This window comes from Clytia hemisphaerica, unplaced genomic scaffold (assembly GCF_902728285.1).
Source record: "Clytia hemisphaerica strain Z4C2 unplaced genomic scaffold, Clytia hemisphaerica genome assembly, whole genome shotgun sequence".
NCBI classification, from domain to species: Eukaryota; Metazoa; Cnidaria; class Hydrozoa; order Leptothecata; family Clytiidae; genus Clytia; species Clytia hemisphaerica.
The window spans coordinates 380,735-406,815 of record NW_027104405.1 but is presented as its reverse complement, the minus strand read 5'-3'; the positions used below and the strand labels follow the sequence as shown (position 1 = coordinate 406,815).

Below are 26,081 nucleotides of genomic sequence, written 5' to 3'. Positions count from 1 at the left end.
TTTGTAAGTTCTTGAAGCGCATTTCCGAAATTTCGAAACTTTTGCCGCTGATGGGATTCGAACCCACTATATACAAAGCACCTATGATTAGAACGCCAGCGCCTTAACCACTCGGCCATCGAGTCACAACTGCAATGAGGAGTTCAAAGTTCCTTATAAACATGGTATTTACTACAAACTCTACCCGGGGGCTAAAACCCTAACCAGGGGTTAACTCCCATCCCCAACCCTAGCCCTAACCCTACCTGAAACAACCATTTAATCTAACCGGAAAATTTGACTCTACTACCAATTCAATCCAAAACATAGGTCAAACATCGCGCGGGTAGGCGGACAAAAATTCTAGATCGGCGGTTGGTTTAGCCTGGACTTGTTAATTTATTGTGCGCACAGGCCCTGACAAAGACAAAATCTTTTCGATCAGTTGCTTTTTAAAGGTCATTCTGCTGCGCGCTGGACCAATAATGACCGTTTTTTTCAGGCTGTACTGAAAATATTGTCCTCGATCAACGCAACGACCTCGCAACCTGAGTCGTTACTTGACCTCCGGCAATATTTCTCAGTACAGCCCTCACTAACTGGTCATTATTTTACTAGCCATAATTTTCATTAAAGTGCCACCGCAGAAGAACGATAAAATAAGTTGTTGAATTTGGAAAGAAATGTTACTAATAGCCGTTACTTCTGTTAGAATGGCATCTCATCTGAAGCAAAATTTAGTCTACAAATATTAGCAATTTGTGTCCATCTCATAGATATCTTCTTTATAGAGATAAGATAAAGTTATTTATCTGTTTTTTTGTCATCTCTTTTATTACAAAAACAATGTATATAATAGCGAGCACCACACTAAAAACCGGGATTTTTCATCTCGTTTCTTAGTGAGTTCCACTTTGACGATTTTCGAAAAATAGAAGCCTTTCAAGTGTTTTGACGCAAATTCGATTAGTTTGCTACTGCAGGAGCTTCGAAAGTTAAAAGTGACGTCAAAAAATCGAATGTTTAGAGCCCGAAAACCCGGGCTCAAAACATTCGAAAAAGTCGCAAAGTGGAATAGACGTTAATTGCGTAAAAAACGCGGGTGACGTCTAGTATAGGCTATGTATATAATGGCTTGTTTATATCATACTAAACGCTACTGTACTAAACTGCCATTTTACTGTAATAGTCAAACAACAAGTTCTTGAAAGGATATAAATTTCTAATGTGCGTTGCTCAGAGAGGTTAATAAATACTTGTGGTTTAAATAGGGAATTTCCCAACAAAAATGGAATTTCCCTTAATTCGACTCCCTGAGGTAATAAAAAAAGACATACAGAGCTTTGAAATTGGGTAATCAGATAAAAACAAATCCGGAAAAGTGTTTTTAATGATGATAAAACAATAGAAATATAGTCAAGCTAAGAATGTTACCGGTACACCATTTAAGCAAATTGTTTCGCTGCTGTGTAAAATCTTCAAATCAATAAAATGGAATGTTTCCAGCGATTGACCGACGTTGCAACCGTCCTGACAGCCTTAGGCTTAGGGCTGAAAATGAATGTACCAGGATATATTTATAATAATTACTTGGAAAAAGAAAATAAAGAAAAAAAAAACAGAAAACCGGAAACGAAAAAAAAAAAAGTCATCAAAAGTTGGAGATCCTGAAGTGAGAAGAGCAGTTAAATCCATGAAAAAATCTTTGAAAAATGTGAGTATTTTGAATTTTTTATAATTGACAATTTTTTTAAAAGAGCAATTCTTATCGAATTCTGGAGGATTAATTTGCACAATTCCGATAGCGAGGATGAAGAAACCGAAGAAACTGTCGATTTTAATAGCACGAACGTCGAAATAAACATTGCCACGCCTAAACGCTACACCCCTAACTTTTCTAAAACGCACAAAACGACATCCGCAACACACAAGGCACACAACCTCGAGTCTAAATCCGAATCTGATAATGATACCAAATCCGACAGTGAGTCTGATCCTGACGTTCCCATGATCGAGGAAGAGCAACCAAAAGGTCCTGGGCAGTTTGCTTCATGGAGCAAGTCCATCACCCTCATTTTCATCAATGAATACGAAAAGCATTACGAGAATTTTATTTTCATACAGGACGATACTGAAAGAAACAAGTTTGGGAAATGATCCACCAGGGAATAAAAAGAAAGATTAAATCTGGAAATCCGGTACCATCAGCTACACAATGCAAAACAAAGTGGCGAACACTGACAAAAGCGTACAATGGGTATTTTTTTTTACTTATTATCTTAGGGGTACCAACGCAAGTGGGAGATACATGTGTATGTACTGCCCGAAATCCAGTATATTTTTTATAAGCCTACAAAATTCGGAAAAACTAAATTCGGAAAAACTAAATTCGGAAAAACTAAATTCGGAGATGCTTAGGTCGAGGGCTTTACAAGGCTGAAAAATGCTCATATCCCAAGTTAAATTCTACTCTAGGGAAATTCCGAAAATCGGCCAAATACATTATAAAAAAGCATGTACTCCTCCTGTCAGTATTATTCATTAAATTTAGGATATTTATGTGTCTTTTAGGGTGATGATCAACAATCGAAAACAAAGTTGGGCGAAGAGAGTCACATGTGTTGATATTTTTATTATGTTTTTAGCTATTATTTGTCTTACTTGCTTTTTGTTCCGTATTTTAATATGTCATTTTCCATAATGGTAGATTAGCTACGCATAACGTTTTTACTATCGAATATACTAGTTTTTCCAGCATAAAGCTGACAGTCTCAATTGACTTTTCTATCTCCCTCCATCATGACAAGCTCAACAGGTTATGGGCCCAGTGTGAACAATCTTTGGCAGAACATTGCTTTCGATGGAAATGAAAGAAAATTTGAGCTGTGGGAGGTGAAGTTCTTAGGATACATGAACATTCGTAAACTGAAACATATTTTCGTTTCTGAAGATGAAATTACAGCTGAGAAAAACGAATTAGCTTTCTCTGAACTCATCCAATTCTTAGACGAACGTTCCATTTCACTTATTATGAGAGATGCAAGAGACAATGGTAGACTTGCATTCAAAATCCTCAAGGAACACTATGCTGGTTCAGGCAAACCGAGAATAATAACTTTGTACACTCAGTTAACCTCTTTGATCAAACGAAACAATGAATCAATCACTGACTACATCTTACGAGCTGAGTCAGCTGCAAATGCCCTACGTACCGCCAAGGAAACCGTGAGTGATGGCCTTCTTGTGGCCATGGTTGTAAAAGGACTCCCAGATCAATACAAATCCTTTATAGCCGTTACTACCCAATCAGAGGACGTAGTGCAAGATTTTCAAAAATTCAAACAAGCCCTCAAAAACTTCGAGGATACAGAACAAACTCGTAACAAACGTCCTGACTCAACTGAAGGTGATAATATCATGAAGACAGACTCCTATCGTACCAAGAAACTCACATGCTTTAATTGTGGTGCTGCTGGTCACAAATCAACCGACTGTCGCAAACCAAAAAAGCAAAACTACGACAAACCGTATTGCTTGTACCACAAAACCAATTCCCATTCGAACGAGACATGTCGCAAACAAAAACAACAACACACAGCTAAAACCGTTTCGGACGAATCAGAAGGACATTCATTTGTATTCACAGTTGAGGATAGCAACAAACTGCTTTTAAAAACTTCATCAGACAAATTTCTAGTTGATTGTGGTGCAACCACCCACATTGTGACACAGACTCGAACTTTATTGACATTGATACAACTTTCAAACCAGACCAACATTTCATCGAACTTGCTGATGGTTCCAGATCTAACAACCTAGCAAAGAAAAAAGGGACAGTGTCAATTTCTTTGTTATCTTCCACTGGAAAAGTTGTTAATGCAAAATTAGACAATGTATTGTATGTACCTTCATTTCCACAATGCATTTTCTCAGTCCAAGCAGCAACAAAGAAAGGAACAAAATTGAACTTTGAAGGTGATCATGCTGAACTTATTACCACTGATGGTACCACATTCCCGATCGAGCAACATGGTCGATTGTACTACCTCTGTAAGACATCAGTATCCGATACCAGAACCGAATCGCTCAAGACATGGCACAAACTTCTAGGTCATTGCAACCTTTCCGACGTCAAAAAGCTAGAAGGAGTTGCCCAAGGCATGAACATTTCAGATAAAAGTGACTTTGATTGTGAAACATGTATTCTCGCCAAACAGACCAACACTCGTAACCGAGATGCTGACATCCGAGCTACCAAACCCTTCGAATTAGTCCACACTGACCTTGCTGGTCCTGTTGATCCTGTAGCTAAAGATGGCCACCGCTATGCTATGATTTTCGTTGACGATTTTTCAGGATGCTCGTTTACATACTTCCTGAAAAACAAGTCAGATGCATTGCAAGCAACCGAGAAATTCTTAGCGGATACCAACCCATTTGGTAATGTTAAAACTTTCAACTTTTATACTGAATTTCTACCCACAGGAGATACCGATCGTCTACGTAGTGACAATGGGGGGAGAGTATATATCAGCTGAATTCAAAGCACTTTTGTTAAAGTACAATATCAAACATGAATTGACATCGCCCTACTCGCCACACCAAAATGGGACAGCAGAACGAAACTGGAGAACACTTTTCGAGATGGCACGATCTTTGTTAATTGAAGCCAACCTACCAAAGTCACTATGGACTTACGCTGTCCTAACCGCCACACATATTCGAAACCGTTGCTATGTGCAAAGATTGGAAACTACACCGTACAGCGTAATCACTGGAAGGAAACCCGACATCTCGAAGATGCATCTATTCGGAAGTGTTTGCTACCCTCTCATCCATGACCCAAAGAAACTAGACCCTCGATGCAAAAAGGGTTATTTTGTTGGGTACGATCGTGACAGCCCATCATACCTCGTCTATCACCCAGACAAACGTACTGTCATGAAATATCGACTCGTAAAGTTCACCGATAAGTTTGAAACTAAACCGGGATCAGATGTACTCTTGCCTCCAACTGAACCTGAGGAGCAAGAAGTTAAGACAGAGACAGAACCATCCAAGCCAGTAGTCAGTCCAGAGCAACGTAAAAGCTATCCATTGAGGAGCCGTCAACAACAACCAATGAAAGATGAAGACGTGAAAGAGACAACCGATTCCATCAACCTCATTGATTTTTGCTACCTGGTGAATGCCCCGCTTACTTACCAGGAAGCCATGACCAGCCCAGATTCGCAAAAATGGGGCAGCCGCAATGGATGATGAAATTAAATCGTTACAACTCAACAACACCTACACGTTAACCGAACCGCCTGAGAACAAATCAATTGTTGGTGGAAAATGGGTTTATCATCACATCAAAGGAAATCCAGATTCTCCAATCTACAAAGCCAGATTCGTTGCCAAGGGATATTCTCAGATCCAAGGGATTGATTATACCGAAACGTTCTCTCCGACAGCCCGCATGGAATCAGTCCGTACCATAATGCAAATCGCCATACAGAACGATCTAGTACTCCATCAAATGGATGTCAAGAGTGCTTACCTTCACGCTCCAATCGATGAGGACGTATATGTTACTCCACCGGAAGGATATGAACCCGTCAATAAAGTGTGGAAGTTGAACAAGTCGCTTTACGGATTAAAACAAAGCGGTCGTAATTGGCACACTCTTGTACACGATTATCTCATTAACGAACTATCCTTTAAGCAATCATCAGCAGACCCATGCGTCTATTTTCAACAGGGTGGAACCGCCATCCTACTCGTTTGGGTAGACGACATTATTATCGCCACACGTACCGAGTCCCACATGGCACAACTGAAATCAAAATTTTCATCAAAATTTAAGATGAAAGACCTCGGACAACTATCTACCTTCCTCGGTATCAACTTCAAACAGACAGAGGAATTCATCACCATGTCGCAATCACATTACCTTGAAGCTGTTTTAAAAACTTTTAATCTATGGGACTGTAAACCCCGATCTACACCATGTGAGCAAAACCTCAAAGCTTACAATGATTCGAAATCCGACGAGACCGACAACGAGAAGTACCGTAAAATGGTTGGAAGTCTAATTTACGCTATGACGTGCACAAGACCCGATATCGCTTTTGTCGTGACGAAATTATCTCGACATCTATCTTGCCCTGAATCATCAGATTGGGCAATGCTCAAACACGTCTTCCAATACATCAAAGGAACTGCGTCGAACATTTAACTTTCCGAAAATCGCAGTTCAACCTTCGAATCCACGCATTCTGCGACGCTGATTGGGCGTCTTCAACTGATGACCGTCGTAGCATCACTGGTTATCACATTAGCCTCACCGAACATGGTCCACCAATCAGTTGGAAATCCAAGAAGCAAACCTCCGTTGCACTATCGACTTGTGAAGCCGAATACGTTTTCGTTGTCAATCACATGTCAAGAAACCATCTATCTTGCTCGTCTTCTAAATGAACTGACGGAGCACGATTTACAACCAACCATCATCAAGAACGACAATCAAGGAGCATTGTCATTGATTAAGAACCCTGTTAAACATTCTAAATCGAAACACATTGATATTCGTTACCACTTTATTCGAGAAGTCTATTCGAATGGAAATGTAGTTATTGATTATGTACCATCTGATGACAATGTTGCAGATGTCTTCACCAAACCACCAAAAAGACATCTCCTAGTCAAATTCGGACAATTTCTTTTCGGACAGTAAACGAAAATGAAAGTAATCCTCAAGAGGGAGTGTTGATATTTTTATTATGTTTTTAGCTATTATTTGTCTTACTTGCTTTTTGTTCCGTATTTTATTATGTCATTTTCCATAATGGTAGATTAGCTACGCATAACGTTTTTACTATCGAATATACTAGTTTTTCCAGCATAAAGCTGACAGTCTCAATTGACTTTTCTATCTGCCTCCATCATGACAAGCTCAACAACATGTAAATTTCAAGACGAGCTTAATCAAATACTGAGCAGAAAACCAAGTACCAAACCAGTGGATGAAATTGGAAACGTAGCGCCCTTCAGGAACACTGATTCATTAGAAAACGTAACCAATGATGCAGTGGTACCTACAGAGGAACGATCTATTGAACAAAGAACAGCATCGCGATAGACCGAAGAAAAGAAAATACACTTCTACTTTAGAGTCATCGACGCATTTTTTGACGAATTGACTTGACCAATGGACAGCAAAAGAAGAAAAAAAAGAAAAGGAAAGAGAAGAGAAACTAGAGAAACGATTCGAAAAATTAGAAAAACTAGCAGAAGAAAAAAACAAAATTTTGAAAGGGCTACTACAAGCAATAACGAACCAAAAAGACGAGGAGTTACCTTCGGATGAGGACCATTACGGACCATTAGGATGATTGATAATATCATGATGTATTAAATATGTGCACAATTTTTTGAAAATATTTGTTCCTTTCGAAGCATGATTTGATTTTATTCCAATAAGAGTTGTAAGTTATTTCTTAAATAATTTTTATATTTACAATATGTGAATTAACAAGTTTAATTGTCATTAAAGAATGAGAATAAATAAGTTACAATAGTTAATAATCATATTGTGAAGAAATTATATTTCTCTAACATCGTACAAAAAATTTATTTCAATAAAATCTAAAAATATTTATTAATTATTACTCAACCTTTTGAAAATTATTGTCATGTCATGAGAAGTAATGCAAAAAAAGAATCCAAGTATAGCTCTTCAGCAATTTTGTCACGATAAGCTTGATAGTCTTCTAATCTGGAGCCCACTGCGAAACGTGGAACATCTTCAACATCATCAGCGTCATCATGCGCTTCTCTTTCAATAACAACAAAGGAGTTATCTTCCTTGTGGAAAATACAAAAATTGTGTATTATGATGCATGTATATATACGCTGGTTAATATTTGCAACGTTGTCCATTTCGATGTGATTTAGTCTTTGAAATTTTCCTTTCAGGAGACCAAATGCACGTTCAATGATTACACGTGTGGAAGATAAGACATAATTGAAATGTCGCTGGACAGGATTAAGTCCCTTTCCCGATTTTTTATAAGGTGTCAATAAGGTTGCGGAGAGGGGATATGCACTGTCACCAAGAATGTAACTTCCATCCGGACACATTGTCTCAGGGCTTTCTTCAATTTGTATCGCTATTCCTGAGTTTTGAAAAACTTTGCTGTCGTGAGCGCTACCAGGCCAATCATAGTAAATGTCAATAAATGCTAACCTGTGATCACATATTGCCTGAAATAGAAAATGAATTTTTTTTTGACTTTTCAGGCAAACTACAACCTGTGAATGTAAGTAAAATCTAAAAATATTTATTAATTATTACTCAACCTTTTGAAAATTATTGTCATGTCATGAGAAGTAATGCAAAAAAAGAATCCAAGTATAGCTCTTCAGCAATTTTGTCACGATAAGCTTGATAGTCTTCTAATCTGGAGCCCACTGCGAAACGTGGAACATCTTCAACATCATCAGCGTCATCATGCGCTTCTCTTTCAATAACAACAAAGGAGTTATCTTCCTTGTGGAAAATACAAAAATTGTGTATTATGATGCATGTATATATAAGCTGGTTAATATTTGCAACGTTGTCCATTTCGATGTGATTTAGTCTTTGAAATTTTCCTTTCAGGAGACCAAATGCACGTTCAATGATTACACGTGTGGAAGATAAGACATAATTGAAATGTCGCTGGACAGGATTCAGTCCCTTTCCCGATATTTTATAAGGTGTCAAAAAGGTTGGGGAGAGGGGATATGCACTGTCACCAAGAATGTAACTTCCATCCGGACACATTGTCTTAGGGCTTTCTTCAATTTGTATCGCTATTCCTGAGTTTTGAAAAACTTTGCTGTCGTGAGCGCTACCAGGCCAACCACAGTAAATGTCAATAAATGCTAACCTGTGGTCACATATTGCCTGAAATATAAAATGAATTTTTTTTGACTTTTTAGGCAAACTACAACCTCTGACAAAAAACCTCTTTTTGGCAAAATTCTTTAAACTTTCACTTTTTAGAATTATGAAAAAGTGCTGAAATTAAAATGTTCGTTTCTTATCTATGAATATATTTACCTGCAAATTAATTGAATAAAATCCTTTCCGATTATAATACGTTTCAAAACCTTTGAATGGCTTCTTGATCGGTATGTGAGAGCCATCAACGGAACCAATTTTTTTGGTCAAGCCGTTCTTTGAAAATGCCAGCATGGTTTCTTTGGCTTCATTTCTGCTTGGCCATTTGATAAGGTGCTTGAGATTATTGATAATTGCTTTACCAATCCGATCGACACTTAATGTCGCAGTGGTCGTGCAAACACCAAAACGATCTGCCAGGCGGATGAAGTTGTCCTGTGTTGCGGCATACCAGAGGAACATCAACAGCTGGTCTTTGAATGCAGTCATCTCCATACCTGCAAAAAAATGAGAATATTTTCCAAACTTTGATCGATTCAAAAATATTTTTCGGCTGTGGCCGTGTATCAACTAAACCAGACTGAGTGAGATATTGGGTTTAGAATAAGCATCAGCATGCTTTAGACATTAAAAAAATTATTCTCCCTTGCACAAAAAAATCCATACCATCCAATATACATAACTATACATACCTCCACTATTTTGTTTTAAAAATATCTCATCCATACAAATTGCTCCCAGTAAAGAGTCAAAAGTCGATCTTGTCATTCTAAACATTGCTGTAAACGTATTTGGGTGGTAGGTATCGATAAAAGGTACGAATTCTTTATGTTTACTGTATTTTTCTCTGGTGCAGCAACCAGGCAACATCTCAGAGAAGGCAGCTGTAGTTGCCATAACCATTCGTTTTTTAGAGGTGCTTGGCTCTTCTCGCAATATTTCCATTTAATTGTCATCAAATAGACTTAGAGCAAGAGCTGAGATGATTTGTCTACGTTTTGACATCATATTATAATTGATTGTTTGTGTTTTAAGTGTTAAACTTTTTAACCAGCAACAACAAATACTTGTGAGTCCTTTTTTCACTTTCGATTTTGATTTTTCGTGTACATTTTTTACATAATTTATGGACGTAACCAGAGAATAAATTTATTCGCAAGATGGCAGACGGCATAATTTATGTTGAACCGATTGAAAATGTAAAGTAAAGACCTAGAGTGAGGACCAGTAGCCTTTCGACGGATTAGGGATTTTTGTTAGAAGGACCACTGTTTCGGGACTTTATTGAAAGAAACGTGGTCTTGGTTTTAGACGTTGCCTGACACAAGTTAGCTGGAGGAGCCACTTTTCACACTTTTTAAAAATGTTTCAACGTGATGGTGGCAGAAGTGGGAAGAAGGGCAATTTATGTCTTCAAAAGTGCCTAAATGTATTGAGCCATTTCATATTTTCTTTAACTGGTGGCGGAGGTCTAGGAAAAAGCCATTTACTCACAACAATATAGCAGTCTTTATCAAAACTGCTTATGTACAGAGGTAGAGAATCCAAAAAATAAATAATTCTAGTCCTTGCACCGACTGGCATAGCAGCAATCAATGTGAATTTTAGGAAGCCTTAAACATTTAAGGGTTAAGTTAAAATCAAAATCATTAGGCTATACAGATAGCTGACATTTTTCAAATAATTTAATCTGTTAAAATGTCTGTTCGATGAGGAAATTCGGGCTCCTGGAAAAATGCATGTGTTTTATACAAATTGATCTTAGAAAAAAGTAATCTTATTCTTTTTTTGGGTAGAAACTATTGGTCACTACAAACCCTGCAAAAAAACCATATTTGTGAATCTTTGGTCACAAATTTGAAGGGTTTGCAGCGTTTGGAGGAGATTCAAAAACATTACCTCTTGAGATACTTTGTTTGGATATGTCGCAGGAGTTGCAGCTCAATTTCAACCTCTTCTCAACCAAAAAAAATGTGCAAATCTTTGGGACATTCAATCCCTACAAACCATTCGAAATGGCGGGATTTTAGAGACATTTTTGCGAGTTGGTGCGAGTAACGATTACGTAATCCATGTAAACAATTATGGTAGCTCGGAAAGCGGGAAAATAAAAACAAATAAAAAAGTGAAAACACTGTTGTGGAATTATGGAGTCCGTCTTTTTAAACTTAAAAGATTATTGTGCAACGGTGAACTATGAGGATATTTCTGTAGAGGAACCATTGCCTAAAGCCCCGAAACTATTCATAAAGTCCAAATTATTCATAAAGTCCAAATTTGTTAAGGATTACCAAAAGAAATTGAACGAGCAGGAAAGACAAAAGGAGAAGAAATTAAAGGATAAAGAAGACAAAAAGAAAAAGAAAGCGGAACTGCAGAAGAGGAAGAAAGAAAACGAACAGAGCGAGAGAACCAAAAGAAGATGACGGCCAAGAAGACATCAAATAAAGGGAAAGCCAAAAAGGTTAATTTTTTAAAGCAACATCAGAATAACAAGGAGATGACAACCATAATAAAGACATATAGAGATATTATAGAGATTTGTATCTGAATACTCTATTTATTTGCATTTATATTATATGTTATCAAGTACAAATTTATCATTTATTTGTATTCAGGATATTTATCCCCTGCTTTATTCTATTTTATTTTTAGTGCGTTGCTGGAAAATTCAAGAGACTGAAGACAGTTAAAGAGATCCTCGAAAGTAGTGATAGCGATTCAGGGAGCGATTTAGTGGACTTTTCTCAAGGTTTGTTGAGTGATAATGGGCTCGAGGATTATACAGCCATTAGACAACATGAACAGTTCTTTAAATCGCTCCAGGGTTGAAGCCCCTGATTTTCGTCCTTTCCAACCTATTGTATCGACAATCGATTCCAATGACGGCGATACCCCAAACCCCACAAGGAGGGTACCTCCCGATGATAGGAGAAAGAAAGGACTCTTTAACCAAAGGCATCACATTCACATCGCACAACTCAATTGTCGCACTCTGAACTCTCTTAACTCACGAAAAGAGATAGTCGTCCACCTTGAGAAATTCAACATTCCAATATGCTCTATCCAAGAACATCGCTTCCTCCATAATGCAAACGACCCTGAGATAATTGCTCAACCATTGAATCGTTACACACTATTCACTGCTTCCGCCTGGAAAGCAGCAAACAATGCAACTATTGGCGGAGTAGGAATCATCATCCGAACAGATCTTCTACCAATTCTGTCGTCAGTTCGAAAGATTTCAAATCGTATTATCATCGCTGATTTCAGAGGTAACCCAAAATCCAGTATAATATCTTGCTACTCTCCACATAGCGGTTACGATGAAAAAGATATCGAAAGATTCTACACTGAAATGCGCAACATAGTTCTTACAATACCAAGTCATTCATTCCTCGCAATATGTGGAGATTTCAACGCCCGTATAACCGGCAACTTTTCATACCATAGCATCTGCAACCAGAATGGTGATTATCTCCAAGAGTTCATTGCAGAATTCAACTTATTCTCCACAAACACATCTTTCAAAAAACGAACAAGCTCCCTTTGGACTTGGAAATCTCCCACCGGAGACCTTAGCCAAATTGACTACATACTCTGCCGAAAGAAATGGAGAAACACTATCCATGATTCTCAAGCACACTCTTCTTCTGATCCCATCGGTTCTAGTCTGGAGACCATACTCTGTTACAAAAATATTTCTACCCTGTCAAAATCCCAACAACTTCACTGAAATACAGAGTATGGAATTATTGACTCGATTCAAATCACTTCAAATCACAAAAGAAAAAACCGTTATCTTTTCAAAACAATTTAAAAGCTCGCGCCACTTCTTGAAACAATAGAGCTGTTTGACGTCATACTTTTGTTTATCAAATCATAACAATAAAATATTAGCCAATCAAATTTTGCGCTGATTCTTACATCTTCAATAATTCCCGGCTACTATGTCAAAACTCTGATATTTTCTGCTCGAACTAAATGCTATACCTCAAAACCACACGGACATTGTAGCCGGGTCTCCCAGCTACATCGGTTCTGACCACCGCATCGTCGTGACCAAGTGCAAGCTAAGCCTCCGTGCCCCAAAGACTAACCGTCAAAAGGCACTAAACTGGAAAGAGTTAGCTGATCCAACTACAGCAAACTCGATAAACGAGAATCTATCAGTAAACTGGGAAAACTGTACGGACAAATCGTATAAATCCTTTGCTGTACAATGTATCAACACGGCAAAAACAGTCCTACCTAACAAAGAAAGAAATGTATCCATAGAACCTGAAAGTGTCGCCAAAGCTCGCACGGAAGTGTTAAACGCACCACTGGAGGACGTATCGTCAAAACAACAACACCTCAAGGCAACACATTACCAAGAAGAGGAAACAAGGATCAACATCATCCTAGACGAATTTGACAAGTCCAAATCGACAAACAGCTCAAAAAACGCTTGGAAACTTGTTAAGGAACTCTCGGGAAAGAAAAAGCCCTCTACTTGTTTCATTTCAGGAGACGATAGACTAAAAACTTGGAAAGACCACTTCCAGAAACTTCTTCTTAACAACGTTACCACCGATGAAAACGAACTTTTTGATCCTCAACAAATTTTTGAACTCAACGAAAACATCTCTACCGGAGACTTTACTATGACGGAAATTGAATCAGCCATCAAACAAATGAAAAACAACAAGGCACCCGGTCTCGATAGTCTTCCACTCGAACTGTGGAAGCTCCCTAAATGTAAAGAAATTCTTCTTACCTTCTGCAATGCAACTCTAGATGGCGCTCGACCTCCTGAGTGGGGATTGTCTGCTATCGTACCTGTTCCGAAGAAGGGTGATTTAACTAAAACCGATAACTATCACGGAATCAGTCTCAGTCAAGTCTCGGCTAAAATCTATAATCGCTTGATTCTAAATAGACTGCGTCCTGAAATTGATAAAGTACTTCGACTTCGACCAAACCAAAATGGTTTTCGTAGCTCTCGATCGACATCATCCCAGATCCTTGCCCTCAGACGAATAATTGAAGAGATGAAAAATCACAAAATGGAAGGGGTTATCACATTCATCGACTTCCGTAAGGCTTTCGACAGCATCGACCGAAAACGTATGTTCAAAATCCTGCATGCATACGGAATTCCACCGAAGATAGTTGATGCCATCAGAATAATGTACGAAAACAACTCTGCGACAGTTCTTACTCAGGAAGGTGAAACTGAGTTCTTTAAAATCGAAACAGGGGTATTACAAGGCGATCCACTTGCACCTTTCTTATTTATCATCGTTCTGGACTACGCACTAAGAAAGGCCATAAAGAGTTCTGATGGATTGACTTTGTTTAGACGAAGAAGCCGCCGTCACCCTTCAATTCATCTTGCCGACTTAGACTTCGCAGACGATATTGCCCTAATTGACGAAAGCATCAAAGAGGCAGAGCGTGTTCCCCACAAAGTTGAATTAGCAACACAATCTATTGGCTTGTTTTTTGAATATACAAAAAACCAAATACTTGCATATCAACTCAACAAACAACCAAAGCTTCAAAACCATTGATGGATCAGAACTTGAAAAGGTCCAAGACTTCAAATACCTCGGCTCGTACTCCGAAACATCTACTGAAGTCAATACGAGAATGGCACAAGCTTGGTCTGCTCTCAACAGGCTTGATACATGCTGGAAGTCGAAAATCTCTGCTAAAACGAAACTAAAGATCTTTGATGCGACAATCATGTCGATCCTTTTATATGCATGTGAATCCTGGTCCCTCAATAAATCTCTCGAGAGAAAAATTGACGGGACCTACACAAGGATGCTGAGAAGGGTGAAAAACATCAATCCCCAATCACATACCACCAACAGAGTCCTCTACGGAGGGCGACCTCCAATCAGCAAAGTCATTCAAATCCGCCGTCTCCGCCTAGCTGGCCATATTATACGTGGTAACGAACCTGCAACAAAACTTTTGTTCTGGGAACCTGAAAAGCCTAGACGAAGAGGTCGACCAACCAAAACGATTAAATCACTGATACATGAAGACACTGGGTTGGAAGAGAGGGAACTTATACGGCTGATGCACGACAGAGATAGATGGAGGGAACACATCATGTCACCCCAAGTGGATGCCTAAAGTAAGTAAGATTATACACTGCTTTCCGCTGAAACTCACCCACAACCACACTCTCACTCATCTGCAACCGCACTCCAAGTCCAAACAACATCGACATCCGAAACACAAAACGTTGAAAATTTTGAGCACTCGACGGTTAAAACGTTCCATTGGGCTGGCAAAAGGGAACTTAATTACGACTTTTTGATATATACAGAGCACACCAGGATAAATTCTCTAACGCAGCCTATTCAGGAACAAAGGTCTGGAGATACATCGCCAATGACATGAAGGAGTACATTCCAACTAGTGACCCAGCACCCACACCCCTTCAATGCAAGACCTGCTGGGCAATAATAATGGAGCATACCTATAAAACGTAATACAGTTTATAATCGTATTATTTGTTAGAATATTAATATATTCAATTTACAATGTATAGCAATGTGCCATCCCGGTTATTATCATAATTATTATCGTTATTATATTCAATTTATTATAATTCAGCTTAAAATGATCTATTTCGTCCTTTTCAAACCAAATTAACGATTCCCGGACAATTTCCCCCTGGTGAATTCCCCCCGGTGAATTCCCACCCAGTAAATTCCCCCATGGTGAATTCCCCCCGGAAAATTCCCACCCGGTGAATTCCCCCCTGGTGAACTTAAAAATCATGTAATTTGAAATACCTGAGTTGTGATTCTTAAAACTTTGTAAAAATCCTTGACCCTAAAATTGGAGGTTTGAAAGTTTTAAATTAGTCTCTCTAAGGGTCGGAAAATTCAGGATTTTTAGAAAATTTTTTGATTTCCAGAGAAAAAATAGTAATAAAGTCTCTCTAAGGGTATGACTTTTTTCAAAAATCGAAAAAAAAAATTCAAAAAGTCTCTCTAAGGGTCACCTTTTCAGCAAAAATATCAGTCTCTCTAACGGTCAGTTTTCGGAGGGTCAGTCCCGTCCGCACATACCTCTCATTCGCCAACCCTAGTACCCCCCCGGGGGTTACAGTCCATGATTTCGAAACTTAAAAACACATATGAAAATATATGGGTGGAAATTCACCAGGGGGGAATTCACCGGGTGGGAATTTTCCTGGGGGAATTCACCAAGGGGGGAATATACTAGGGGGAATTAACCGGGGGGAATTCACCAGGGGGAAATTGTTCGGACACCAAATTAAAGTAGAAGAGATTTAGAATTATTACTTTCTCTCTTGAATTCCGTTTTTATTTTTTTAATCTCTCTTCAGTGTGAAAGATAACAACTATGGAGCGAGAGCGTCAGGATCGACACGAATGAAATTCGAATATTACGACGAAATGGACGAAATAAAAAGAAATGATCCAAATATCAAGCCTGTTTGTGTTGCTTCTTCTTCGAACATTTCATCGTTGACATTCAACAAAGGAGGGGAAGGAACATTCAATACGCAAGTTGGACACAGTGAAAGTGAAGATCAAGCTATACCCACAGAGCCGGCCAGAAATCAGCAAAGAGAAAAGGTAAAACGGAAAAGGAAATATCAGTCGACAGTCACACTATCAGTTCAGGCACTAACTAACTGGCTAGATAATTGAAAGGCAGAAGGTGAAGAGAGGGAAAGAGAACGAGAACGTAAGGCAGACGAGAGAATCGATCGATTAGAGCGGATAGCAGATGAGAGAAATCAAATTTTTAAAGATATGTTGGAGGAATTGAAAAAAAGGGACTGAGGAGATACGTTAATGAAAGTTAATGTTTAATTATTTTGAACACATTCATTTGAATAACTCAAAAGCGTATTGTATCGAAGATAATAATTTTGTAAATTATTGAAATTCAAACTATTTCAAATTTGATTTTATAGTATGTCACAATTTACGAGAAAAATTAATTTAATGTAAAATGTTATCAGATTTTCAATTTAAAAATTTTTAAATGTAAAAAAAATTCTACTGTAGATAAATTGGATTCCGAAATCTAGAATCCGCCAAATTAAATTCCCGCTAAAATTTCTTCCTTTAACTTAAGGTTAACGAGGTCAAAATCAAAACTTTAAATGATTTAACTAAAACTGGTTTTGACAAAAAATTATGTGATCAATTATGAAAGTCTAAGTATAACTCCTCAGCGATTTCGTCACGAAACTTTTTAACATCTTCATATTTGGACCCAATAGCTCTCAAAACATCTCGCTCTCAAAACATCTCGATCTCCTTCATGTAGTTCATTACCATTACTGTCCAACCCTTCATCTACCTCAAAGTCTTCATTCAGCTCAACTTCGTTTTAATCAACACAAAAATTATGAAGAGCTGTAATTGAGTGGATGAAGTGTGTTATCTTAGCAATGTCGTCAAACTCTACCATTTTAATCTTTGAAATTTCCCTTTCATTAAACCTGAGGAAAATTTACTAGTTCGTTGTTACATATTTACTAGTATATGTTTTATGTTACATAACTTAGGTGTAAATAGCATATTGCGCATGCGCTCTTATATATTTTGAGCACATGGAGAGCGTGAGAGTTAGTTGCAGAGAAGACAAGTTAGTGATGGGAGACAGCAGAGAAGAGTGGATAGAATTTAAATAGTGGAAGAACGGAGTGGATTTTTTTGATAGTGTACATATTTTATGGTGATCCGGAGAAAGAGACTTTATTATTAGTTTTTGTAACCAACCGTGTCCGTGAGTTATTTGTGGTCGAATCAATTTCCCACAAAGTGCCCTCGGAGAGATTGTCATCGTGACAAGTCAAACCTTGTGAGCATCGTCGATTCAAAGACGACACATTTTACACGACTTCTAAACAGTCAACTTGAGAACATCGTCGAGCCAAAGACGACGACACAATTTACAAACCTTTACTTGAGAATATCTTTGGTTGGATTTGTATCTATAAAAATTGAGAGACATCGTGACACATAATTAAGAAATTTATTACTTAAACTAAGTGTTGAGAGATTTTTGTTGGATTTGTTGCCCGGGGGGCATTGTTGATTTTCTTTGCTCTAAAAGAGTTTAAAATTTGAAAAAATGCACTGTAAGGGTATGAATTTCACCGATTTTTTTCTGCACTGTAAGGGTGCGATTCTAAAAGCCAACTTTTTCGCCGCACATACCGTCAGTTGGTAAACCCACTCAGCTGAACCAAAGGATATTCGTAAGATCATTTCATTTCAAAACACACACAAAAGAATCTTTTCTTCTCTCAGAGAAATTGTTGTTACACAACATAGACACACAACACACTCTTCTTCTAAATTCGTTTGTTTGATTTGGTAAAATCGGTGAGACATTTTTTCTAAAACGTGTGAAATTCTGTAGCAAATTGTTGAGCTCATCTATTTACGAGGAGAAATTCTGTCAAAATTTTCGTAAATCAGAAGCACATTATTGCATTGAAACATATCTACATTGGTAAAATCGGAAATGCTCCATCAGAACTAGAGAGAGAGAATTCTGTCAAAATTTTGTGAAAATTCAGGAGCTCGTAAGAAACATTGAAATCATCCTAATTGAGAGAAAGTTGAAAGATAAAAGGTGGACAAACCATTTCTTACATAACAGAGTCAGCATTCATGTTATATTGGGCTAGTGTGTTACATAACTTTATATTGATATCTTCAAATTGAGTTCTGTATCAACGAATCAACTTTTGAATTTTGGACACAACGTATTTCAACAAACACGTTCAACAAAACTGCGTTCCTGATATTCAATCATTGGATTTCCCTGAGCACACGCTCATCATTCGTGTCTCGTCCTATAGACACACTCATTCAACGCGACGTTCCTGTTCGAGTCCTGTTCTTGGAGCAGGTCAACATTCATCATTCGTGTCTCGTCCTATAGACACACTCATTCAACGCGACGTTCCTGTTCGAGTCCTGTTCTCGGAGCAGGTCAACACTCATCATTCGTGCCTCGTCCTATAGACACACTCATTCAGCGCGACGTTCCTGTTCGAGTCCTGTTCTCGGAGCAGGTCAACACTCATCATTCGTGCCTCGTCCTATAGACACGCTCATTCAACGCGACGTTCCTGTTCGAGTTCTGTTCTCGGAGCAGGTCAACACTCATCATTCGTGTCTCGTCCTATAGACACACTCATTCAACGCGACGTTCCTGTTCTTCGAGCTACGTGCTTCGTCCTAAAAGCACTACATTCGATACACGCGACGTTCCTGTCCTTCGAGCTACGTGCTTTGTCCTAAAAGCACTACATTCGACACACGCGACGCTCCTGTCCTTCGAGCTACGTGCTTCGTCCTACAAGCACTACATTCGACACACGCGACGTTCCTGTCCTTCGAGCTACGTGCTTCGTCCTACAGGCACTACATTCGACACACGCGACGTTCCTGTCCTTTGAGCTACGTGCTTCGTCCTACAAGCACTACATTCGACACACGCGACGTTCCTGTCCTTCGAGCTACGTGCTTCGTCCTAAAAGCACTACATTCACAAACACGCGACGTTCCTGTCCTTCGAGCCACGTGCTTCGTCCTACAAGCACTACATTCGACACACGCGACGTTCCTGTCCTTCGAGCTACGTGCTTCGAATTCACAGTAGTCGACGAACCGTCTACTACCTTATACACAACACGGGAGACCGTAAGAAGATCGAAGTCAAGCTGAAACTGCTAGATTATGCGACCAAAGATATGGACGACGTTCTTGAGACGAAACTCGAACGCAGATTGAAAGAGAAACACAACATCATACAGAAGACTTTGGAAAACATTGAAGCCTTGAAATACAATGTTATCGAGGAGATGTTGACCAACGACGCAAACCCAGAAGAAGTAGATGTATGGTCAACACAACTGCAAACAAAGATAGTATGGTAACCGGCATCAAAGATGCATTGAAGGGGATCGCAAAGGCAGATATGATCGACATGGGAAAACAGATGGCAATCGTAACAAACAGAGAAGCACAGATTACAGCGAACAGCGAGGAGACAAAATCCCAGATGCATGCCAAACTTCCCAAGCTCAAAATTGCTATGTTCAACGGTACACACATCGACTGGTTCCGGTTTTGGAATCAATTTGAAGCAGAGATCGATACTTCAACAATTGCACATGTGACAAAGTTTTCGTACCTGCGAGATATGTTAACAAGTCAACCCTTATCTTTGATCAATTGGCTGCCCTTCAACGCGGAGGGGTACGAGCGAGCCAAGACCATTCTACAAAGCAAATATGGAACATCTAGCGAAGTTGTCAATGCACACATTCAACGCATTATGTCCCTACCTTTAATCCAAGAAACCAGCACTACAAAAATTCACGACTTTTACGAAGTTCTCGTCAACAGCATACAATCGTTGGAAACAATGGGGAAACTCAATTCAATTGAAGGATACGCACGAATGACCCTCGACAAGTTACCAGGTATTCGATCAGACCTGGTACGTTTGGACAAAGACTGGCATAGCTGGAATTTTGCAACCTTCGTCAACTCACTATCGGAATGGATTGCACGAAACCCAAGAACTTCAAGAGATGATCAGCGAAGAGATGAGTCGCGACGAGACCAAAACCACGATTCACGAAGAGATCACCGAGACCATTCGCAACGAGATAGAAGAAACAATTCGCGACGAGACCAAAGAAACGGTTCGCAACATGATCAACGGAACGGAGATCAGCGAGATGATTCACAACACAAAGGAGAACCATCTTTTTCGACCAAAACAGAAACTCAGAAGAAGTGTGCATACTGCGGAGAAGATCACAAAAAAAACATCTGTACTAAAGTTACCGATAAAGTGGAGCGGAGGAAGATACTACAAAATAAACGACGATGTTTCAACTGTACCAAAAGTGGACATCAGGCCTCTGATTGTAAAGCTAGAACGTGCTTCAATTGCAGAGGAAAACACCACACATCAATTTGCGACAAGAAAAAGGAACCTGGTCTCACTGGATCAACTGCTGGGGACACTGTTATCTACCCGATTGTCCAAGTGAAAGTCAATAACGTCAAATGTTGGGTCCTGCTGGACAGTGGAACAGGAAGTAATTACGTATCTTCAACACTGGCCAAGAGACTGGATGCACCGAAATGCTGATGACGACATCAAATTCAACGCTTGAAGTATGCGAGATTGAAATCCAAAGTCTGAAAACGACTTTCAAAGTCCGAAGTGAAGCCAACAAAGTCCAAAAGGAAACCCTGTTGGACCTGGATAATCCAAATTACAGTAATCTCAAAGAAACATATGATCATTTGCGACAAATCGACTTTAACACAGATGACCTTCGTGAGGAAATCCCAGTTCATTTAATCATTGGAGTTGATGTGTACTGTCAAATCAAGATGAAGAAGGAGCCAAAAATTGGTCAACCACGTCAACCAATCGCTGAAATGACAAAACTTGGATTGATCGTAATGTCACCAGGTGAAGAAGTGGGCAAAAGATCGTATCTAACACATTCATCGGCAACAGATTATGACCAACTCTGCCGTCTAGATGTACTTGGAATACAAGATTCACCTGATGGAGATCAACAAACTGTGAACTCAGAGTTCCGCGAGCAGCTGAAGAGAGATGAAGAAGGATGGTATGAGACCGGACTTATGTGGAAAGCAAACCACGCCGAGCTACCAAACAACAAAGCTGCAAGTCTTCGCCAAACCAACAACATAATTACCAAGCTTAAACGAAATCAAGATCAATTTGAAGAGTACCATCAAAAGATTACAGACAAAATTAAAGAAAGGATATTAGAGCCAGCCAACGAAGAAGCCACCGGAAAGGAATACTACATCCCACACAAACCAGTCAGAAAGGAAGATTCAGAGACGACCAAACTACGGATAGTTTACGATGCTTCAGCCAAGCCAAATGAAAGAAGTCCATCTTTAAATGACTGTCTGGAAACCGGACTAACATTGATGAACAAAATTTGGAGCATCATCGTGAGAAACAGAATTAGACCAGTCACTATCATGGGAGACTTGCAACGAAAGTCGACCACTGAAGGAATGCTTCAGAGAATACTCATCGATTTACATTTCGTTCTGTTCGAAATTTTGTGGTTATTCATCGTGTGGATGAAACCTCTGTGATGTTGAACTTGTATAATGCTAATCAATTTGCCACCTGTGGTGGGGCAGTGTAGGGTGAGCTGCACCCTAATTCAATTTAATTTAATTACTATTAACAAAATATCAAAATACAAAAATAATTTATACGTAGGACAATTATATTTTTTATTGCATCGCAAATGACTTGTATTTATATTCCCTAGGCAATTATTGTAGGCAATTATCGCTAGATATTATATCAATTTTTTACAATTTCAATTCAACTCAATCATTCAATTTTGAAACTTACACAAGAAGGATGGACGTGGAAGATGTTGAGATGCGTTTTTAGATAGAAGTTTTAGAGTTCAATATTTCAAGTTCAATCTTTTTATCAATCATTTCATGTACCTATACTCACTTGCCTTCAAATTTGGCATGTGGCTATCCGGTACGTTTGCCGCTTTGTTTGCTTCTTTGCCTTTTGTGCCTTTTTTGTTTGCCTCTGTGCCTTTCTTGTTTGTCTTTTTGTGCCTTTCTTGATTGCTTTTTGTGCCTCCTTTTCATGCACATTTAGGTTGGGTCCGGATTAGGTCTGGACATTAGGCTAGGTCATTTTTAGGCATGTTTTTTGTTAGTCAAATTTAAGTTTATTTAATGCATTCAATTATTGTCAATATTCACTCAATTAGTCATATATTCAATTATCCAAAAAACATCAATTACTTTTATCAATTTTCTAAGATCAATTTCTCTAGTTTATTTTCTAATTGTAATTTTTCAATCAATTTTTCAGTTTGAACATAATCAACCAGTTACAAATGGAAACTGATTCCAATCCTTGTCCAAATTCCCCAACAGGGGGATACTAGCTTTGCGAGGTGACGGATATTCATTGTCCGAATTCCCCAACAGGGGGGTACTAGGTTTGCGAGGTGACGGGTATGTCGGAGCCGAAAATCGAAAATCGACCCTTTGAAAGACAAAATTTTGGTGATTTTGGGACCCTTTGAGAGACCTTTTCCTATATTTTGGTCCATGCCTTCCAAATTTTGGTTTGATTTTCACCAAATTTTGGTCAAAGTTTTTGGAAATCGTGACCCTTTGAGAGAGAAACTTTTGATTTTCGTGATTTTGGGACCCTTTCAGAGACTAACTTTTGAATTTGTACCCCTTTGAGAGAATTTTGAGGAATGAGAAAAGGTACCCTTATGGCTCGCACATACCCGGCACCCATTTTGCCTAAGTATCCCCCCCCGGGGGCATCACTCTAACTTCAGAAATTTCCCTTTCCTTTCCCTTGCAATTATTGCTACTTTTCGCTTTCCAAAATCCACCTTATTTTAATGACCCTGGACACTGTCATACTCACAAATCGATTTTAGGTTAGAAAAATGTCAATTGACGTTAGTGGGTGGGTGGGTGATTTAAAGGTTGTTGACGTTTTCTTTCAACATGGATTTTTCATTCCACGCCAAATGTTTCTTCTTGTCGCCGTCGCCATGTTTCTTTTAGATAACTTCGTCTGTTTTGAAAACCAAAACAAACGGCCCAATGTTTAGTTTGCTCTTTGTTTGACGGCCCGCACGGCCTTCAAAATTTTTCGGATGGCCGTTTTTTTTGCTGCTATTGGCTATATACTACGGAGATAATTAATTTATAGGAATTTCGTGAACAAGTTGTTTAGAAATTATCTCTGTTACTTTTCAAAAATAAACTATGCAGGCCGTATCAAAAATCAAGATGGGTGACAAAACAGTGGAAAAAGTTTTTCAGGAATTTCAAGCTTTTGACGTTTTGGGGGTGTGGGTGGGTGGGTGAGCTTTTAAAACGTCAATCGACGTTTTTCTAACCTAAAATCGATTTATTTTTGAGTGACCCCTAAGGAGCATTAAAATAGTATTTGGTGTTTACGGAGCGCGAAGTAGAAACTATATCTTTCATAGCCCGTATCGAACTTTGGCCGACTTTTACCTTGTCAGACCCACAGATCTGTAAAGCCCGAAGGGCTAGCTAGACTTTTATCGAAAAGTGAAGCCAAGGTCACGTGACTAAAATATGCAATTTCACCTGTTTGAGAGATGTGAAATGGCCTTTGCCGCCTACTTTTTTTTATCTCGCGCTCCAAAAACAATTAAAATGCTAGATCCTATCCGCTAGCACGAAATTTAAAAAGTCAATTTTTTGCTTCACTTTTTTTTTTGCTGGAGAAAGCTTAAAGATGCATATCGGGTTTTACAGATCTGTGATCAGACTGCAAAAATAAAAAGTGGTATAGGTTTTAGGTGCCGTTTCTACCAAAACGGACACGCTAACACAACGGACAGAAACGCAAATGAAAGGCCCTATCGCCAGTGCTGGGCCAATTAAAGGGTTTTCCCTAATTTTCTTTGCAGTTGAGTTATGCATTCCAAAGAACATTTTTGTGGAATTTATTTTTATTTTGGTTTAAGTCAGTCATTAATTTTTTTCTGGTGTTTCTCTCTGGTATTTGGGATGTTTTTTTTTCTTAGTTGAATTCTTTTTTATGTGTCAAACTAAAGTCTTGACAGCAGTTTACTCTATTATTTCAGGAATAGGAGCTTTACTGTGATCTCCACCCCTTTCTCCCAATGGAAAAAGAAAGGAAAATGTACCCCCGCTTAAAACTTCATCTCTGATTGGTAAAAAAGCTGTCCCAAGAAACGAAGAAGATTCATTGCATGAAGAGCCAAGGAATTCGGGTGAAGACAAAGAAGGTTCATTATATGAGGAGCTGAATAACTCTGGTATGGACGAAGAACATTCATTGCACGAGGAGCCAAAGACTTCTGGTATGGACAAAGAAATGAACGGCTGATTCGCACAACAATAACAACCATGCAGGCAGAATTGACACGAACTCATCATTTACGTACACCATCAGATGAAGAATTGGCTGAAATGGCCAAAGCTTTAATTATTACCTACCCATCAATGCAAGATGAATTGCAGTCACATGTAATCTGAAGCTTTTGGAAACAAGAGTTTATGTTAGAAATAAAAAAAGTTGACTGCTGTTATTCCTTTTAGAGAAATGAATGTTTGCTCTTACCGTTCTAAACACCTGCAAGTTTTAAGTGAACAGGAGGTTGTACATAAATGGTTTTAAAAATTAATTCTCACTTGATCCTCACTGATTTTTTGATTTTTTAGGATACTTGCCTTGAGAGACTACAAAAGAGGGTGTTAATAATCCAAATTGCAAAGGTACTTTTCAATTTCATCACCATAGTAAGAGCTGATGCAAAGTTTAACAACTTTTTAATAAAGGAGAATGAGCCAGCTTCACATCATTTTCAATCTATTTTTTTCTTTGTAGCAATCAATGAAGCTGAGAATGAAGAGAAAAGGCAAAGGAGAGAGAGAGTGCTATCTAGCCTCAAGCCACCAAAAACAAGCAACATGCTGAATGGACCTACCTGATGATGAAAGCTAGATAATAAGGCAATAAGGAGAACAATTAAAACAATCAGTCAGACGATATACCGTTTTGCGAAAATGCATAAAACATTAAATTTTATCATTGATTGTTGATGGGGGAAGAGGGAAGGAGAGTAAAATCAATTTTATTGAAAATTGAAACATGCTTGATGGTGGGCGTTGCTATTAATAATGTTTTGAATGAAAAAACAACCAATTATATGGAAAAAGTCCAATGAAAATCTAGAAAAACGGCGATTTCCGGCACATTTCAGGCATTTTCCGCCGGAAAAATTTTTTCTCAAAAATCGGACTCGGCCATGTTTTGAGCATTGTTAATACGCATCTTTGAGCAAAAAATCAGAAAAAACTAATGACAAAATCTCGAGAAAATGCCAAAAAAACAGTTTTTCCGGCATATTTCCGGCATTTTCGGCCGGAAATGAATTTTTTTCAAAAATCGGGCTCCGTCACAATTTAGGTATTGACATTTTGCATCAGTGTGCAAAATTTCATGAAAAAACATAAAGTACAGATCAAGAAATTCAAGAAATACCGTTTCTCCGGCGAAAATCGGCTGTTCCGGCGATTTTTAGAAAGTT

The 26,081-nt window shown here is 38.6% G+C and overlaps 2 protein-coding genes across 2 annotated transcripts; one reads left to right on the top strand and one right to left on the bottom strand.

Annotated features, from left to right (window-relative positions):
- Nucleotides 1-7,653: 7,653 nt before the first annotated feature.
- Nucleotides 7,654-9,853, bottom strand: LOC136820004 (putative nuclease HARBI1). The gene is made up of 4 exons (XM_067076238.1): nt 9,601-9,853; nt 9,068-9,405; nt 8,435-8,512; nt 7,654-8,226 (listed from the first exon to the last, which is right to left on the bottom strand). The coding sequence occupies exons 1-4, from the start codon at nt 9,851-9,853 to the stop codon at nt 7,654-7,656; spliced, it is 1,242 nt and encodes a 413-aa protein (XP_066932339.1).
- Nucleotides 9,854-19,900: 10,047 nt separating this feature from the next.
- LOC136820002 (uncharacterized) lies at nt 19,901-21,079 on the top strand. The gene has a single exon (XM_067076237.1). It carries the CDS (start codon nt 19,901-19,903, stop codon nt 21,077-21,079), a length of 1,179 nt encoding a protein of 392 aa, XP_066932338.1.
- The last annotated feature ends 5,002 nt before the right edge of the window (nt 21,080-26,081 follow it).